General features: G+C 41.6%; 1 protein-coding gene across 1 annotated transcript in view; it reads left to right on the plus strand.

Moving 5' to 3' along the window:
- The window catches only part of grip2b (glutamate receptor interacting protein 2b), a gene marked incomplete at both ends in the record, with an annotated part of 243,580 nt that overhangs the window by 184,483 nt on the left and 37,777 nt on the right, over positions 1–21,320 (plus strand). The window contains 3 exons of the mRNA XM_083939969.1: positions 9,298–9,443; positions 9,861–10,008; positions 11,556–11,725. Of these exons, the coding sequence (XP_083796095.1) occupies positions 9,298–9,443; positions 9,861–10,008; positions 11,556–11,725 (464 nt within the window). The remainder of the gene's footprint in view (positions 1–9,297; positions 9,444–9,860; positions 10,009–11,555; positions 11,726–21,320) is intronic.

Consider the following 21,320-nt stretch of genomic DNA (forward strand, 5'->3'; position numbering starts at 1 on the left):
AAAAAAAATGCCTTTAACATGTTCTCATGAACAAGCCGTACATGTGTATTCACAGTGAATTTAAGAGGCAGAGACAAGAGTGTCATCTACGGAAAGACAGACCTCATGTTTGAAGGAAAAAGGAAAAAACCATACAATTCAATTCAATTCAATTTTATTTATAGTGTCAAATCATAACAAAAGTTCGCCTGTGAATGTTCTCATTCGTAACAAAAGTTATCTCCGGACACTTTGCAGAATAGGTAAAGACCACACTCTATGACTTATTTATGATTTACATAGACCCAACAATTCCCCCGTAGAGTACGGTGGCAAGGGAAACCTTCACTAGGTGGCAAGGGAAACTTTACCTTTAACTGTCTGTCTTGAACGGTTGGGGAGGAAGAAAAGAAGAGAGAAAGAGAGAAAAGACAGACAGATGGACAGAGAGACAAAAACAGAAACAAAGACAGAGACAGACACACTTCCAGGTGGTTTTGAATCTATTTTAAGTCATTTTGCATCTTTTTGTGGTGGTTGTGCATCTATTTTTTGTCATTTTGCACCTTTTTGTGCTGGTTTTGCATCTATTTTTAGTCATTTTGCATCTTTTTGTGGTGGTTTTGCATCTATTTTAAGTCATTTTGCAGCCTTTAGTGCTGGTTTTGCATCTATTTTTAGTCATTTTGCATCTGTTTGTGGTGGTTTTGCATCTATTTTTAGTCATTTTGCACCTTTTTGTGCTGGTTTTGCATCTATTTTTAGTCATTTTGCATCTTTTTGTGCTGGTTTTGCATCTATTTTTAGTCATTTTGCATCTTTTTGTGGTGGTTTTGCATCTATTTCTAGTCATTTTGCAATCTTTTTTTGTTGGTTTTGCATCTATTTTTAGTCATTTTGCATCTTTTTGTGGTGGTTTTGCATCTATTTCTAGTCATTTTGCAATCTTTTTTTGTTGGTTTTGCATCTATTTTTAGTCATTTTGCATCTTTTTGTGGTTGTTTTGCATCTATTTTTAGTCATTTTGCATCTTTTTGTGCTGGTTTTGCATCTATTTTTTGTCATTTTGCATCTTTTTGTGCTGGTTTTGCATCTATTTTGAGTCATTTTGCAGCCTTTTGTGGTGGTTTTGCATCTATATTGAGTCATTTTGCAGCTTTTTGTGGTGGTTTTGCATCTATTTCTAGTCATATTGCAATCTTTTTTTGTTGGTTTTGCATCTATTTTTAGTCATTTTGCATCTTTTTGTGGAGGTTTTGCATCTATTTTGAGTCATGTCGCATCTTTTTGTGGTGGTTTTGCATCTATTTTGAGTCATTTTGCATCTTTTTGTGGAGGTTTTGCATCTATTTTGAGTCATGTTGCATCTTTTTGTGGTGGTTTTGCATCTATTTTGAGTCATTTTGCATCTTTTTGTGTTGGTTTTGCAAGCAACCACAAAAGTAACAGTAACTATAATAATATCTCTAGTATGTGAAAATGACTTATATGTTATGGCAGTTAATATAGCAGAATAGTAGGAAACAAGTACAGCTAAGGTGATAGAATATGACAATGATAATAATTATGGCAAAACATGATCAATGATGAGTAGCGGTAATAACAGATGCCAATCTTGTGTTGGTTTTGCAAGCAACTTTTGTGGTTGCTTGCAAAACCAACACAAAAAGATGCAAAATGACTCAAAATAGATGCAAATACAGTGAGACATACCACTGAAGGTGTATTTATGGCAACAAATGTTCTAGTTTATAAGACTAATGATAGTAAATATGAGAATTAGCTCCAATGCAGGACCACAAGTTTTGGACACACATTTTCCAAATCACGCCTGGGTTTGTTTGGTCTAATGAATTATTCTGACCTTTTAAAAATTCAGTTTTTGTCTGAACTGTGCTTTGGGCTGGACGCACAGTTTGAATCTGGTTAGATATCTTTGGTTGTTGTGTTCAATCTGGGCCCGCAGCCAAGCTCCTGTTCTCAACATCAAAGAATATCAATTCGATTTCTCCGTATTAAGTATATGCATACTAATTGTTATTTTCTTAGTTTATCCTACATTATACATGTATATTAACCCTCATTAATTGTGGAATAAATAAATCCCTATTAGTCAAAAATCTCTCAGCATAATAATTAAACCTACATTTTTGCCACTAAGCTCCTAAGGAGCAGGAATAGTGGAGCGTGTCGAGGCATTTCCCCTGTTAAAGGACTGATTGTTTCCTGCTGTGTCGTAGTGACCAGCAGACGTTGTGTGTGAAGCTTAGAGTAATAAAATAAAAATTCAATTTCAACATAATTGCCTAAAACCCTCATTACTTCAATAATGCTCCATCTACTTATTACTTACTCACTACACGTGGGAGGGAGGGTTATTCACACAACCACTCCTACACAGAATCACGCGGAGAAGGAAATACAATCTACTAGACAATTAAGATTTAAAGTTGTACTCCGTAAGATTTTCATCTATTTAATTGTCTTTTAAGTTCCTTTTTATCAAATAGTGAGTTACAACAATGGTGAGTGATCCTATGACCCACTAATGAAGCATTGCTACTTGCTTTTTTTGCCAAGTTATCCAATATCCGTGTCTGTGGCGACATTTACATCCGCGGGCTGGATGTAAATATGCCACAATGTTAGGGTGCACTCACACTGTCCTTCCGCACCGGGCCAAAACCGTTTTTTCAGCTAAAGCTTAGTGCGTTTGACCAGTATGAGTGCAACCGCTCTGCGCATAACTGAAAGAGGTGGGCTTTTGTAGAGCCCGTTTGCACATGTACGAGCACGAGCGTGCCCACCTGTACGAGCCGAGCACGAGGCCTACGGCGGTTCTGACGTCCTTTATGTGCGCCTGTTCGACATAGAAAATAGAAGGATGGACCATGCGCGGACATTTAAAACAATGGCGGAGAAAGGTTCACGTTGGTGTGATGCGGAGGTGGAGTGTTTACTGCAGATTTGGTCGATGAAAAGATTCAAAAAACATTCGACAAGACGCACAAAAACTCTGAGGTCTATGGAAAGATTTGTAAACAAAGCCACGCATCGCGATGACGTCAATCAATGCGTGTGACGTGTTACGACGTGATGACGTATGGACAGCAAGAAGCATTTGCGCAAGGCCCAGGTAGTGTGAGTACAAACGGGGCTGGAGGGGGGGACAATATATATAGTATGTGTATGGATTTAAGAGGGTAACATATAAGGGAAGAACTGGAAGTAGAGAGGTGAAGGTGTTTCAATAAAATTCCCAAAAGAGCAACAAAGACAGTGACCATGAACGTGGGGGAGGCTCTGGAAAAACAAGCTCGTCTGCAGTTACATCTTACTGCCACAGAGGTCGCCGGAAACAACACATCACAAATCTTATAGAGCACAACTTTATTACAAAGAAAGTTAAAGAAATTATTCATAAATGTTATTAACTATTAAAAAAAATCATTTTATGTAGTGAGGATCCCACATGATGAATCAAAATCTGCACCAATACATTGTTCAAAAGTTACCTAACCCCAACGTTAGCCAACATAACTCTTCTTAAAATCCTAACTTTGGATGTGTGACACAAATTTTATCCGACCTCAGCACATTATTGCTGCCAACAGTGACAATAACACTAGATTTGCAAACTGTTTGTGTTGCATTTAATCTCTATTCTAACCTCGATTTAGAAGAAAAATTCCTTTGTTAGTCCCGCGAATGGGGAAATTCAATTTTCACTATTATTTTTCATGTTACACACACACAGGCCCGAAATACACACACATGCACTTACAGGACCTATATACATGCAACCAATGGAGAGATGTCAGAGCGAGGGGGCTGCCAGTGACCGGCGCCCCGAGCAGTTGGGGGTTCAGTGCCTTGCTCAACAGCACCTCGGCAGTGCCCAGGAGATGAACTGGCACCTCTCCAGCCACCAGTCCACACTCCATTCATGGTCCACACAGGGATTCAAACCAGCAACCCTCCAATTCCCAGCCAAGTCACCTATGGACTGAGCTACTACCGCCCCCTTAACTTGTACAATGCAGTTTCATTACAAAATGTTTTTGGGACATGCTGTTACAGTACAAAGGGTCACAGCAATGACTGTTTAGCACCAAACTGGAGATAATTTTTTCTTCTAAAACCACAAAGAATTAACATCACCCACAATCATACAATGCATATACATGAGCTACAAATTCCAGGGAAAGTGAGAATGAAAGCAAAGACGCAGACACAAGGGCTCAACCAAACTGTACACCGATGGGATATTTTGTTTTTCCCTTTTTAAATGTGTCCCCCATCTGTATAGTCATTGCACAATTATATCTTAGTGAGTCTAATTTTGAACAGCATACTTTACTCAACTGTTTCAACACTACTACTCCAACCAACGCAGTAGGAAGAGATTGAAAAAAAGTGTGACCCCCTTCTCTGATCACTCATCAGCTTCAATAGGTTGATTCAAGACTTTAGAAATGAGAGATGCTATTTTTATTCTAGTGGCAACTATCTGTGAAAGAGCTGCATTGAGTAATAGTTTATACAACTGCATTACAGTACACTAAGCAGTTATGTATTTACCCCCACAGAATTTTGCAGAATGAGTTGTCGGAGATCTTTGACACATCTTTAGGGTATCATAAAGAACTGTTTCATTGTGAGCCAACATATATTTGTCACTCTTGATTGCAGATCAACCAAAACTATTGGTTTTTCATTAGCCATGGCCTTTTTCTTGTTCACCCTCCGCAGGTTCACACTCAGTGACACACTTTTAAATCATATCTTTACTATTGAGTTATTTTGCCCCAAAGCTAATCGAACATAATGCTAAAGAAATATTGGTCAGTCCGGGGGAAAGGAATGAGATATCCATGCTGCTTTATATCCAATTTATATACCAGTTGCAGAAAACCTAATCCACAGCACCATACAGTCCCAGGAGTAGCTACATTTTTAGCAATACTGGGATTTAAAGCGCCAACTCTGAAAGTGTTGGAGTCCCTTTATGAGGAAACTGCATTAAAAGCATCCTTTCGGGCGGCAGTAGCTCTTGGCTGGGAACCCGGAGGGTCACTGATTCGAAATCCCTGTGTGGACCATGAATGGAGCGTGGACTGGTGGCTGGAGAGGTGCCAGTTCGTCTCCTGGGCACTGCCGAGGTGCTGTTGAGCAAGGCATCAAACCCCCAGCTGCTCGGGGCGCCGGTCACTGGCAGCCCCCTCGCTCTAACATCTCTCCACTAGTTGCATGTATATAGGTCCTGTCTGTGCATGTGTGTGTATTTCGGGCCTGTGTGTGTGTGTAACATGAAAAATAGAGTGAAAATTGAATTTCGCCATTGTCAATTGACAAATAAAGGAATTATTCTTCTTCTTCTTGTGAACAGAAAATAATGACTGCTTCTTAAAACAGGCTAAATAAGATGTTGATATTGTGTTTAATCTATTTAAGGACCTTAAAAACTGGTCAAATGTGGATGATGACGGACAAATTGCCCCAAATTGAGTGTAACAAAAGATTCAACAAAAACAGGTCTACTTAAAGTGAAATTCTGCCGTTAAGTTATCTCTGGGTCTTTTTCGGCAAATACACTTATCAGATAAGCCACAAGACAATAAAACGGAGAAATCCCGGGGAGTCGCTAACAGTCGCTAAAAGTCGCTAACAGCCGAATGCAGCTAACACTGGTTACAGCACAGCATGAAATTGGCACCTGCACACACGGCAAATGTGTGTAACTTTTGTGATTGGCGGGTGAAACTGTCAATCTACCTGCCACGTTGGTGTGTAGCTAATAAGACAACACAACACTGAGCAAGTGTTGTGTGTTGTTGACCAATCAGGTAGCTTATTGTTGCTAAGCAAGCCCCGTCATTTTCTTGGACTTTCAAAATAAAAAACGAGAAGAAGAAGAAGAAAAACTAAAAATTTGGCGGCATTTTGCTGGCGTGAAGAGGCCGATGGCTGCAACAGAACAAAATGAGTTGATTAAATATTAAATTAAAAAAGACGTTTTAATACAAAATGGAAAGTGGAAAGGGATTGCAAGGTTCTTGTGTACGATGCCGCAACAGATCGGGATCGGGATTGCCGTATGTTTGGCAAGTGGAGGATGCAGAGGGGAGTTTCTGCTCCTCCTCCTATTTTGAGGACTCAGAGCGCTCAGTTTGTGCTCTGTGGAGGGTTTTCAATCATTGTCTGACCTCGACATTACAATGTAATGTAGTTTGGTTTCTGTTTATTATTATGATTGTTATTGTTGTTGTTTATCTCATCTCATCTCATCTTCAGCCTCTTATCCGGGGTCAGGTCACGGGGGAAGCAGCTTTAGCAGGGGACCCCAAACTTCCCTTTCCCGGGCCACATTAACCAGCTCTAACTGGGGGATCCTGAGGCGTTCCCAGGCCAGTGTGGAGATATAATCTCTCCACCTGGTCCTGGGTCTTCCCCGAGGCCTCCTCCCAGCTGGACGTGCCTGGAACACCTCCCTACTAGATGCCCGAACCACCTCAACTGGCTCCTTTCCTTGTTGTTGTTTATCTAAATGTTATTCCATCAAAACAGTCAAAATATGTCTTATCTTGAAAAGCAACATTAACTTATAAGACATTTAAATATACTGTTCATTGTTAATCTAAAATAAAAATAAAAATGTTGAACCTGGGTATCTGATGACACTACAGTGACAAAGAAACAGTGACTAATGGATTGCAGTTGGGTGTTACCTAAATAAGTGAGACCATCAATGAGATGATTGGCTGTTTTTATTTCTGTTAGTTTCTATTTTAGTGAGTGTGATGCTGCCACACCAGCTCATTATGTTGGTCCAGTCATTAATGAGATTAAGTTGGTTTATAACTCAACCGCACTTTCATTTGTATTCTGTTCAAGAAGTTCAAGAACCATTCTTATGCTTTTTCTAAATCGTTCACCTTTATTTTACGCACAAAAAAAATGTAGCTGGTAAAAAAACCACTGTCGACAAAAAAAGTTAACTTCAGGCCCTGGCTGTTACACCAACGTGGTCTCATGGGAGGGCGTATAAATAGCACGCCACTTTTCATGGCTTGCATGACTTTTCGCGTGCATGTCTACGCATATTAAGCTTTTCGCGTGTCATTTAACGCCCGTAGTTCCCCAGGGTTAGGGTTAGGGTTAGGGCCCGTTATTTCAGCCATCCTTCACATGAAATATTGATTTAAAAACAACCCTCTGACAGAAAGCTCCATCACTTCGTATTTCTCCGGAAAGTAGCGGAGAAATACGAACACGTGGGTTTTCCCTCAATGACATTTGTGCGTGAAATGACAACGCCATATCTGCACTATACAAGTCAATTGAGACTACATGGCGTGAAATGACACGCAACAAACATGAAATGCGTTGTAATTATACGCGAGATGGCTTAAGAGAAATAGCGTGTCATTCACACGCCTTTTGGTGAGACCAGGCTGAAAACACGCTTATGTATTTACCGTAAAAGACCCTGGGATGATTTTACGCCAGAATTTCACTTTATGAGTACGTCCTGCAGATTTGTTATTAGGGCAATTTTGCTCAGGCAGAGCTTTTTGTTTTGGATTTTCCGTAATTTGTAATAATATTTGAATGACTTTTATTTGACGCCTTAAATCTTGTGAAACCTCCTTTCTAAAATACTTCTATAATACTCGATCCTACAGCCTCATTCCAGCCTTAATGAAGCCCTTTGGTTTAAGCTTAGCTTGCACCATGTTGTTAAAAAGCTTCAGGACTATCTGCGTCACACTTTACAACTTCTCGCTTGTTTGATGACTGCTCTTTAATTCTCACACTCTGCATAAAGCATCTATCGGCTCTTTATTGCAGCCGTTTGCGTGAAAAATCCAAATATGGCATATCCATTTTCGGAGGAAGAAGTAATAGCCTGAAATGTGCCTTTGAGTGCGTGTATAATCATTCATTCATCTTCAACCTCTTGTCCCTGTCGGGGTCGCGGGGGGGCTGGAGCCAATCCCAGCTGACATCGGGCGTGAGGCGGGGTACACCCTGGACAGGACACCAGTCTATCGCAGGGCACATAGAGATGAACAGAGACAGACAACCATTCACACCTACGGGCAATTTTAGAGTCATCAATGAACCGAACACCTGCATGTCTTTGGATTGTGGGAGGAAACCGGAGAACCCGGAGAAAACCCACGCAGACACGGGGAGAACATGCAAACTCCACACAGAGAGGCCCAGGCCGGGATGCGAACCTGGAACCTTCTCGCTGTAACCACTACACCACCGTATAGCCATAATATTGAGCAATAAGTCTGTGCAAGTGTTTTTGTCAACCAGAGACTTTTAGACAATTACCAGATTTCAAACGAAACCAGGTTACAAAGGATGGCAAAGTCTTGTTATTTTGAAAACTGTGATGCAGAGCAGTATAATCTGTCATCTTGACGCTTTTTCCACTGTGTTTGTCCTCCATTTGAACTTTAGGAGAAACTATAGTGAAAGTCTCAGACAGATGAGAGCACAGAAAAGAGGAGGATGAGATCAGACGGATGAAGACTAGGGGAAGTATAGGAGTAGGAAGAAATGTGCAGCACGTAGGAAGTAAGGTGAGACAGGAAGGAAGGTAGAAATAAGGAGCGATGTTAAAAGGGAATGTTGTGAAGTAAGGACTGAAGCAATATTGGAAAGAAAAGAGAAGCTTTGTCAGGTCAGGTTTATCTGGTAAATGGAAGAAGCAAGGATACAAATAAGATGTAAGAGAAAGTCACAGAGGTGCAAATGATGATGATCTCATCTTCATCTTCAACCACTTATCACGGGGTCGGGGTCGCGGGGGGCTGGAGCCGATCCCAGCTGACATTGGGCGTGAGGCGGGGTACACCCTGGACAGGACGCCAGTCTATCACAGGACACATAGAGACGAATAGAGACAGACAACCATTCACACCTACGGGCGATTTAGAGTCACAAATGATGATGATGAAAAATGTTTTTATTTTTTTATTTTTATGTCTTTGTCATTTATTCATCATGGTTTTTCTCTTAATTCTTTCAGACAGTGTAGTCTACGCTGTGTCATGGCCGTTACCAAGTCATACATATCGAGCATATTTAAACTTTAGATATTAAAGGCAGGGAGAGAACAAATTGATCAGATTCAGACTTTAAAAAGAAGGTAAAAGGGTGAAATGTAAAAGAAAGCAGGAGGAACAGGAGAGATGGATTTTGACTGCTTCTTTTGAGTTATTTTAACACTTGATGTCATATTTCTGCGTGTGTGTGTGTGTCTGTGTGTGCGTGTGCGTGTGCGTGTGCGTGTGCGTTCAGAGAGGGCACACTACGTCCCGGTGATCGTCTCCTCAGTGTGGACGGTGTGCCACTGCACAACACCAACCACAGTGATGCCCTCAGCATGTTGGCTCAGTGTGGCCAGGAAGCTCTGTTCCAGATAGAGTATGACGTCACTATTATGGGTGAGGAACCACACACACACACACACACACACACACACACACACACACACACACAATACATGAATTAAAGCCTTGGGCAAAAGTTTCTTTAGTAAAATGCCACAGAAATTTAAGATTGGATGTTATTTGTTGATGTGTTGGCAGTTTTCTGCTGCCTCAGGCTGTGAGCTGCCTCTTTTTTTCAGTGTAAAATTGCTCAATTTAATTCACCCAGAATGCAATGCAAAGAATCCCCTGGTCATCACATCTGATAGTTGTTGCTTTCAACAGCATTTTTGCCTTGAGCCTGTCTGCTAGGCTACTAATGTTGATGGTAGAGGAATTGAAAGGTGTTGCTACAGAATGTCACTGTTGTTCTTTCAAATCCCATCAGATCGAACTGTTATTGAAATAAAGAAAATGCTTTTCTCAAATCAGACACAGTAACAAACGCCTCCGGTCCACTATTAGTGGAAATTGCCAAGTCGCCAGGAGCATCGCTGGGTATTACGCTGACATCGGCCAATCATCGGAACAAGCAGGTCATCGTCATCGACCGGGTTAAACCTGGCAGTGTGGTGGACAGGTATGCACAATATACAGTATATGTTTTCATACATGCACGCTGGCAGTTTGACCATCAAAATCTGTTGTCAACTGTTCTCCTGCTGACAAACTTCAGATAATGCATTCTTTGGATTGCTGTTTTTGTCCTGGGCCTCACCTCTCAAGCTACATGCAGGCTAAACCTTGGATTGGTGCAGCTTGTTGAGGTGATACCATAGAGGGTTGTGAAGCTCAGTGTGGGCAGCTCCAGACGTTCCCATCTTGGCAGTGCCTGACTCCGCCTGCTAATCCAAAAATGGGCAAAATCAACCATTGTACAGTTATCCTAAATGGTTATAGAGATCAATACGATCAATGCGATTTTTTTTCGCACTAATCTGTAAACATGTTTATTTTTTTTATTTAAGTTAGGCATATTAACATAGGGTCTGTCATGAACGGTACAAGTATAACACGAAAGGTGGACCCAATGCAGGCACAGACAAAAAGTAAAGTTACAAAATAAACGTTTAATATAATAAACGGACAAACGCAAAATCAGTACAGAGAATACAAAATCAATTACTTACTAAACGAACACGGGAATACAGGAACGGGGAGACGACGGAAGATCAGGGAGACGAACGGGAACACGGGAAACTACGGAGAAAACAGAAAACAAACACGATTAATCAACTTACTACTGGGAGCGTGAAAACCATAACGAGAAAGGGGATGCCAGTCCGGGGGGAATAGTTTTACCAATACAGGCTCGACGACGGTCCGGCGCTGCATGCCTGCCAGCTTCAGGTATTTATGGTGGTAAGGTGATCAGCGTAACAGGCTGCAGCTTGGGGGGAACGTCTACCGGACCTACACAGAGACGAGGGAGAGAACATGCAGGGAAACACAGACAGGGGGAGACAAACTCACACAGAACGAAAGAGAGGAGGGTACTGACAGAACCAGATCTTGACAAGGTCTCTAGGCATTGACTTGCTGTAGGAGCCAGCCTCAAGTGGCCATTGGAGCATTTTCATACCTTTAGTTTTCATTATGTTCCCTCTCACACTTCTGACTGAAACCAATGCAGTTGGACAGCTGATATGCAACTGTTACATATTTATGCAATCTACTTATCTCTAAGACATGCATGCACACACAGACACACACACACACACATAAACTGTGTCAGGCCTCATAATTTCCACTGACAGTATGAGACAGGATATATCCCCGAGCCTCAGTCTGTCTCTAAAATATACATGAAGCACTTGAACTGTGTGTCAGTGCTAAAATTAGCTCTAAAATAACCTCAGTCAACTCAACAGGTTGACTGTGGAGGTCTACATTTTGCTATTGTTCATTCCCACATTGTGGCAAATTCATTGTTTTATATTTTAGTATAGTTTTAATATTAAAGGCAGCTAATCCGAGCTAATCAGGCTACTTTTGAAGCCTACTTATGGTATTCAAATATATTTCTGAAACAGCAAAGAACACTTTGTACTCTATTACTTTCTCTTTTTCGCAATTTTGCTTGGGGAAGATTCCTTCCTTCATCTCCCTGTCTCTGTGTTTTACCAGATGTGGAGCATTGCATGCTGGGGATCACCTGCTGTCCATAGATGGGACGTCAACAGAACACTGTACAGTGCTGGAGGCAACGCAGCTTTTAGCAAGCACAACAGAACTAGTGAAATTAGAAATACTCCCCTCCCATCAAACAAGGCTCGCTGGGAAACAGCACGACACAGGTGAGTCCACCAGCTATGTGTCTCTAAGTATGTAAAATGTCTACCAATCAATACGTGACTTTAAAAAACACACTTTACATATTTCCATTTGAACAGACTTGGACTTGGGCTTGTACTTATATAGCGCCTTTCTAGTCTTCTGACTACTCAAGGCGCTTTCACAGTGTCTGTCACATTCACCCATTCATCCACACTGATGGTGGTGGACATCTGGTAGATTAGACCATCTAATCTAATGTAACCATTCACACCACATTCACACACCCATGCGCAGCACAGGGAGCAATTCGGGGTTCAGTGTCTTGCCCAAGGACACTTCGACATGTGGACCGGGGAGGCGGGGATGGAACCGTCAATCTCTCGATTGGAGGACGACCCACTACGTCACTGAGCCACAGTCATCCACTGTAAACTGCATTTACAGTGGGTGAAGCATGGAAACAATTTTGCGACCTTATTGGTTTGCCTGTACATCAGTACATCTGTGAATGATCTCACTCGTCCAGGTCGTCGTTATCCTCCTAAGCAATTTCAGTCAAAAGCAACTGGACTTGGTTATTTGTCTAGGAAGACGTTTCACCTCTCATCCAAGCCTGGTCCTGGTCCTGGTCCTGGTCCTGGTCCAGTCCCAGTCTGGTCAGATGCGAACATGAATTGATGAAGCCTCTTGGAAGAGGTGAAACGTCTTCCTCAGTACATCTATTACTGATGTATCCTAGTGCATGAAAAGGTTCACATCAGGTCATTTAAGGCTTGCAATTAATGATCTTACAGTCATTTGTGGATGCAGTGTTTCCTCAAGGATTTTTTTTAGCATAGTTTATACAAACAACAAATGTTTTACTTACTTGCTTACCTACATATCAGTAACTCTCAAAATTTCAAATTCAAACAACAGTACAAACGGACGGTGTCTATAAGGTACAGGGAAGATGAGGGGGACGACAAACACCAGTGTTCTCACATTTTGCCATACTTGTCATATATTTATTTTTACACAAGCGGTTATCTTGTTGTTTGTTGGTGGTTGTTTGTTTTGTTTAGCCTAAAAACAAACAAAAAAACAAACAGGATACACAGGAAGTAAGAAAACCTATAGTAGTAGGTACTAAGTGGAGAAGGGGTAGGAGTTAATAAGCTAATGCTTCTTCCTGCTCCTTTTCAAACATACAAAGGGTTTTTAATGACTCGTGCTTCAAGTGTAATTTCTTTTTTTCATATGTTTGAAATAAAGCATTCATTCATTCATTCATTCAACTTTCACAGAGCTTTTTTTATGAAAGTATAGAAGGAAGAAGTGGAGCTATCTCTGCTGCCTTTGTTATGGTTGAAGGAGCAAAATAGTTTTCCATCTGATTCCTTGATGGAAAACAACGTATTGGGTTGATATCTTTATTTGCGGTGTGAAGACTTAGAAAAATGTACCGTGTTTTTCGGATTAGAAATCGCAGTTTTTTCATAGTTTGTCCGGGGGTGCGACTTCTACTCTGGAGCGACTTATGTGTGAAATTATTAACACATTACCGTAAAATATCAAATAATAGCCCGGGCTATTATTTATCTCAGTCACGTAAGAGACTAGGCGTATATCAGCAATCGTCACACACACACGTCAACCAATCAAAATCGGGCGGGGGCGGGTCATGGCAGAAGTGCATTGGGAAAATAGAAGATGCTAGCTGCTACTTCCGTACCGTTGAGTTGGCGGAGTTGTTCAGAAGTGACACCAAGGAAGAAGAGTTCAGTGGATTCAGTGATTAGCAGTGACAGAGTGTTTGGTAAACGTAGAGCATGTTCTATATGTTATAGTTCTGTGTGATTAGTGACAGAGTGTTTGGTAAACGTAGAGCATGTTCTATATGTTATAGTTCTGTGTGATTAGTGACAGAGTGTTTGGTAAACGTAGAGCATGTTCTATATGTTATAGTTCTGTGTGATTAGCAGTGACAGAGTGTTTGGTAAACGTAGAGCATGTTCTATATGTTATAGTTCTGTGTGATTAGTGACAGTGTTTGGTAAACGTAGAGCATGTTCTGTATGTTATAGTTCTGTGTGATTAGTGACAGAGTGTTTGGTAAACGTAGAGCAGGTTCTATATGTTATAGTTCTGTGTGATTAGTGACAGAGTGTTTGGTAAACGTAGAGCATGTTCTGTATGTTATAGTTCTGTGTGATTAGTGACAGAGTGTTTGGTAAACGTAGAGCATGTTCTATATGTTATAGTTCTGTGTGATTAGTGACAGAGTGTTTGGTAAACGTAGAGCATGTTCTATATGTTATAGTTCTGTGTGATTAGTGACAGAGTGTTTGGTAAACGTAGAGCATGTTTTATATGTTATAGTTCTGTGTGATTAGTGACAGAGTGTTTGGTAAACGTAGAGCATGTTCTATATGTTATAGTTCTGTGTGATTAGTGACAGAGTGTTTGGTAAACGTAGAGCATGTTCTATATGTTATAGTTCTGTGTGATTAGTGACAGAGTGTTTGGTAAACGTAGAGCATGTTCTATATGTTATAGTTCTGTGTGATTAGTGACAGAGTGTTTGGTAAACGTAGAGCATGTTCTATATGTTATAGTTCTGTGTGATTAGTGACAGAGTGTTTGGTAAACGTAGAGAATGTTCTATATGTTACAGTTCTGTGTGATTAGTGACAGAGTGTTTGGTAAACGTAGAGCATGTTCTATATGTTATAGTTCTGTGAATGACTCTTACCGTAACATGTTACGTTAACACACCGGGCACGTTCTCAGGTCGTTGTTTATGCGTCATATAACGTAAACACTCATTCAGCCTGTTGTTCTCTGTTCTAGTTTTAGTTTAAATTGCCTTTAAGATGAAATGTTGTTTCTTGGTGTTGGATTTTATCAAATAAATTTCCCCAAAAAATGCGACTTATACTCGAGTGCGACTCATATTTGTTTTTTTTCCTTCTTTATTCTGCATTTTCGGCCGGTGAGACTTTTACTCCGGAGCGACTTTAAATCCGAAAATACGGTATGCCTTGATCTGAAAAAAATAACGCAGCTTTTTCGCCTTGTAATAATTGTGTTGTGTGAAAGTATTCATAAGAAAACAGTTCGAAAAATACATTGGCCTGCGAATTAATCGCATCTAAAAATAAAAAAAAAGGCCCCCGGTGTGAAAAGGTCTTACTTGTGTCTCTCCCTGTCTCATCACGCGTGTCGCCCTGATTCTGGAGCGCTGCGCGGATGTTTCTTCTCTGTCATGTCAAATGAAAAGCCCTTGCAGAGTCCTGTAATTGCAATTTCATTTTATAAAATTCTGAAGCAGCAGGAGCAATAATTTAGCAGCGGCGGGCATTTACATAGCGGAGACCCTAGGATGTGGGCCGCAAAGAGAAGACTATAAAAGTTGTTATGTGGTTTCTTGCGTTTGCATTTGCATTTGCATGTTTATGCTGTCACCAGTGTAATCTAGTCTTGTCTAGTCCAGTCTAACACAAACTGGAGCACAAAGTCAACAGTAGCTGCTACACTGTAACTAGTTGGTTTCACACTAAACTCACCATTTGGTCCATCATTACACATACATCTCATCTACTGCAGCATTCATGTAAAGTGGGAGAGGAAACCACTTCTTATTAGTAACAGAAAGTAAGAGATGTGCAGCAGATGTGTGCTCTCACATGTGAAATAGCTAACACACGGTACTGTCCATCTATCATCATCATCTTTTCATATCACAGGGCATGAATTTTTAAAAGAAATGCAGTAATAATCCTTCAGTCTCTCATAAACTCATTATTTATCCTGCAATTTTATAGCACTTGGACTGGTGTCAACCAGATGGTGGTTGTTTACTTATGTGGCCAAATTCAAATTGATGTTGTTGTCTTTCTCTTACACGTTGTGTTGTCCTCCAGATCAGCTGCTAACACTGTTTGATTATGCTGTGTCAGATGTGTGGTGACACAGCTCTGTAGTGAATTCATTCAAGTGTGTGTACTAGGTCTCGAAGTTGATACGTATAATAATCTCTTGATTAGATTCAAGCTTTTGGCTGTCAGTCTGATTTTCACAGCCAGCCCTAGACTACTATAAAGGAACAGTGTATATGTGTGTGTTAAAGGTCTGGTTTGTTTACAGTGTATGAACACCAGTTCATGTCTCCAGATGAGGAAAAGTTACAAAATGTCATGAAGAAAAAGAAAAGATATCCTGTATTTTGGTCAACGCAGAACCCGAAATGGGTCAAATTTACCCTTAACATAATACAAGGGATATGGAGGGTAATTTATCCTCCTTTTAGGGCCACATCATACAATCTCATCTCATCTCATCTCACCTCGTCTTCAACCACTTATCTGGGGTCGGGTCGCGGGGGCAGCAGCTCTAGCAGGGGACCCCAAACTTACCTTTCCGGGCCATCCAAGGCGTTCCCAGGCCAGTGTGGAGGTATAATCTCTCCACCTAGTCCTGGGTCTTCCCCGAAGCCTCCCCCCAGCTGGACGTGCCTGGAACACCTCCCTAGGGAGGCACCTAGGGGGCATCCTCACTAGATGATCCTGAACCACCTCAACTCCTTTCAACGCAAAGGAGCAGCGGCTCTACTCCAAGTTCCTCACGGATGGCTGAACTTTTCACCCTCTCTCTAAGGGAGACTCCAGCCCCCCTCCTGAGAAAACCCATTTCGGCCGCTTGCACATCATGAATGTGTTTGTTTATTTATATGTATATTCTACCCTTCGTTCCTTTTTAAGAAAATGATCTGTGAGCTTGGCCCACCAATTATGCGTCTTGACCAGCAGAGCTAGGCTGCTTAAACTGCCTTGGCCCAGCTGGAGCTGCTGCGCCAAGCTACTGTAAAGTATGACCACCTGTGAGTGTGAGTGACGGGCAGAGAAGCTCTGCAGCTGCCGCTGCTTGTTGGGGAAAGAAATTGCAGTGACACAACAGAGTCGCCAAACACAACGCTAGTCGTTTTCAACAAAGACAAAGTTGCTGGGGATCAGTAAAGTCTCCGGATCAGTTCAGAACAACGGAATGAAAAACTTGGAAAATGCTCCGCTGGCTGTTTATTCTTCAAGATCGCTGATTCGCTCATTCAGCTGTCAGTCAAAACAGGATTCCGCCTCAGACAGCTCATCCAATCATCATGCAGAAGCCGAGCGTCCGGGCCAGCCCACTGTCCCATAGACCCCCAGAGAGGCTGAGCGTCCCATGGGCGGGACAAAGGATTGAGGATGTCTTTGTGGAATGGTAGATGGGGCGGATCTTTGACCTTTTTGAGCATCCTTTGAATAAGTGCAACTTGTCTGATAAGTGGGAAGGTTATGTTGAATAAGAGGAAGTCAGAGTGTTAATGTGGAAAACAGCAGCTGCACAAACTTCAAAAACAACTGAACTTATTTGCACTTGGTAAATGGACTTGTACTTATAAAGCGCCTTTCTAGTCTTCTGACTACTCAAGGTGCTTTCACAGTGTTTGTCACATTCACCCGTTCACACTGATGGCGGTGGTTCTCTACATACCATCTAATTTAACCATTCACACCACATTTACACACCCATGCGCAGCACGGGGAGCAATTCAGGGTTCAGTGTCTTGCCCAAGGACACTTCGACATGTGGACGGGGGGGTGGGGATCAAACCGCCAATCTCTCGAATGGAGGACGATCCACTCTGTCACTGAGCCACAGTCGCCACACGCCACATATCCACTTACAGTGTGGATATATGCATTTCACCCAGGTGTCTTCAGTTCTTTAGGTTCTTGATTCAGTATAATGCCACTTTTTTCTGACCACAGCCATCTTCTTACAGAAACACAGATTGATGAACGTAATTAGTTAAATGAAGTGTTTCTGTAGTTGTATCCAAGTAACATCTTTTCATCTGCAGGGGAATAAGAAAGCTGGGATTAAAAAAAGAAGAGAAATTATAGACTGAAATAGAGTGAAACCTCTGCTGAGACAGGGTTTAATGTCAGCGCGAAAATGAGTTGAAAGGAGAAGTGACGGATGAATGAGAAGTGAGTGACAGAGTGTAATGGCCTGATGGTATTTCATTAAAGTCATTACACTTCCTTTCCTTCTCCTCTACTCCCATTTTATTTAATCACCTTCTTATTTCTCCTGTATTCTTCTTTTCTTTTCATGTCTTCCTTTCTCTTGTCTCGATTTATCTACCCTTTACATGTTTTCCCCCCAATTTCTTCTTTTTTTTACTCCTACCCTTCTGTTTCATTCATTTCTAATCAGAAAACAATAAGGTTAATTTACTCGATTCGCACTCTAACCGCCCACACACACGCACACACACACACACGCACACACACACACACACACACACGCACACACACACACACACACACACACTCAAAAGGTCGCCATCTTATCTCACATCTCCTTAATTTGTCTCTACGAAGCAAAATTCATTCTTTCCCTCTTCCAATCATGATTGTGACTGCTGTGTGTGTGTGTGTGTGAGTGTGTGTGTTAGTGTGTGTGTGTGTGTGTGTGTGTGTGTGTGTGTGTGTGTTTCTCCAGTGTTTGTTACTGCAGCATAGATAAGTGTTGGTGAGTCTGGACATAAGTGTGTGTACTTGTGTGTATCTCTTAAGGTGCATAAGTGAGCATCAGTGTTGATGTGCAGTGTCCTGCTTGTGTGCATCTATCTGCGTGACTGCAGTCATTTCCTGTCAGCAGATCTGGTGTGTTTCACCGCACGTAATGACTTTAATTTTAATCAGGGAGGATTAGACAACAAAATGTTTCTACATTTCTCAGATCTCACCCTGTGGCCGTCCCAATTCTTTTGCTCCTTAGACCGGTTGCCAACAGAGCGGTTTAGATAAGATGACTCGCATGTCGAGGAGAAAAAAGCTCCGCTGCATGGATGTAGCAGCACAGGGCAGCTTAGGATCAACTTCAGAGTCTTGATAAGTACGTGCAGTGAGGAATTACACATAAAGCTGTGTAGGTTGTTAGACTTTAGCCTTGATTGTACGCTGATGCTCTCAGTGGGAGTTTCCTTGAGAAAGGTTCCTCCCGACATCTGAGGAAAAGTGACTTTATAACAGATGGCGGGTGAGTCCACCAGCATTTCTGTTTTTCTTAAACAGGCTTTCAGTTTGTAGCCACTGTGTTGTTGGTCTAATTAACTGACAATATAATGTGATTATTCCATATGCGCATGACTTTCAGACTGCTATAATTACAAACACCATTTTATTATACTGGCAGGTGCTTGATCCTCATTCACTCATTCATTCATCTTCAACCGCTTATCCTGGGGTCGGGGTCGCGGGGGGGCTGGAGCCGATCCCAGCTGACATCGGGCGTGAGGAGGGGTCCACCCTGGACAGGACGCCAGTCTATCACAGGACACATAGAGACGAACAGAGACAGACAACCATTCACAACTACGGGTGATTTAGAGTCATCAATGAACCGAACACGTGCACGTCTTTGGACTGTGGGAGGAAACCGGAGAACCCGGAGAAAACCCACGCAGACACGGGGAGAACATGCAAACTCCACAGAGAAGGGCCCCAACCGGGATTCGAACCTGGAACCTTCTCGCTGTGAGGCGACAGTGCTAACCACAATTATTTCCTAACTCCATGGACACTTTGACTGCAGGTCTAGGCCTGTCCCAGAAGTTATTTAGAGAAGCGATAATGTTGCCGTTTTGAGAACATTTTGAACTGATACAAAGATAATGGCATATCAATGCAAGTACACCCCATCAACGATTAATAAACATTTATTTATAAAGAATATTTAACACTAGAACTCAAAGACATTTCAAATATCCAAAATAAATAAACATAACAATAAAAACAATAAATGAAATGGACTCTCATTTTTTTAAATTTTCATTGGCTCATTTAGTTGCTACTGTTTTAACCCTGCTTTTATCCTAAGGGTCAATTTGACCCCATTTGATGTTTAACATCTCTAAATACTGACATCTTTTTTTTTTGTTGCTTTATATTCATGACTTTTCCTAATTTTATGGGGACAACTCATAAAAAACCTAAAATTGTCATGATTATATATATTTTTTTATTGTTCTTATCGTACATGTACTTGTCGCATCGGTGTTCCTTTGGGTCAGTTTGATAATCTGGATGATTTAATCATTATTATTATTTTCTATTTTACATTTCAAATATTATATGAGGTCAAATTCATGCTGCTGTCCTTGATAACGGACGTTACTTTCATTCCAGATGTTACAAATAACACAAAATAGCACTTAAAATAACAGACTTACTTTAAAACACACACACAGAAATCCCTCCATGCAGTTTAACATCAGTGATATTTTTCATTTAGTTAAATAAATACATAAAGTACCCGACTTCACTTGAGTCACACATTGATTATGATCATTTTCCAGATGTTTAACGGTCAAATTGACCTCTAGAATAAATGGTGTTAGTAAAATTTGAGGGCAACAGGAGGGTTAAGTTTGGTCAACTTGAACTAAATCTAGCAAATGAATCAAAGCAGCGGTTGTTTCTGTTAAAGGTGTCTGGTGGCTTTGAAGATAGCCTAGATAACGGCTTCAGTTTCATGTCAGAAATGCTGTCTGACAACAAGGTAAAGTTGTGGAAAGAATTCTAGATATAGCTACATACTATATCTTGATTTAAAAAAAAAAATGTACTTCTGTGTTGGTACTCGTATCCGCTTCTCCAAACTGGGGGGCGCGCCAACCACCATCAACTGTAGGTAACACACTGACCTCCTACACAACCCCACAAAACATCTTAGGGCCCCTAGGGCGCACTCACACTGTCCTTCCGCACCGTGCCAAAACAGGTTTAAGAGCGTGCTCACACTGTCCTCCCGGACCGAGACCCGGACTTTAGGGTACTTGTCCCCCCTCCCTCTCCCCCCCGCGCCCCAGCCCCGTTTGTACTCACACTGCCAGGGCCTCGGCCAATGCTTCTTGCTGTCCATACGCCATCACGCCGTAACACGTCACAGGCATTGATCACGTGTGTGTGGCTTTGTTTACAAATCTTTCCATAGACCTCTGAGTTTTTGTGCGTCTTGTCGACTGTTTTTGAATATTTGCATCCGACCAAATCTGCAGTAAACACTCCACCTCCGCACTACACCAACGTGAACCTTTCACCGCCATTGTTGTTGTTGTTAAATGTCCGCGCATGGTCCGTCCTTCTATTTACATGTCCGAACAGGCGGACATAACGCTACTGCCGTAGGGCTCGTGCTCGTACACGTGCGCACGCTCGTGCTCGTACATGTGCAAACGGCTCCGCTAAAGCCCACCTCTTTCAAGCGGGCCGTGGACGGTCCGCTGGCCACAGTTGAGCGCGGAGCGGGTGCACTCACATGGCTTAAAGGTACTAGACTTTAGCTGAAAAACCGGTTTTGGCCGCGGCCAAAAGGACAGTGTGATCACGCTCTTAAACACACAGACAGAAATCCCTCCATGCAATTTAAGGTCAGTAATATTTTTGATTTTGTTAAATAAAAACATAAAGTACCCGACTTAACTTGAGTCACAAATTGATTAGGATCATTTTCGAGATGTTTCAACTGCTACGCTCAAATTGACCCCTAGAATAAATGGTGTTAGTCAAATTTGAGGGCAAC

Source organism: Echiichthys vipera, assembly GCF_963691815.1.
Source record: "Echiichthys vipera genome assembly, chromosome: X".
NCBI classification, from domain to species: domain Eukaryota; kingdom Metazoa; phylum Chordata; class Actinopteri; order Perciformes; family Trachinidae; genus Echiichthys; species Echiichthys vipera.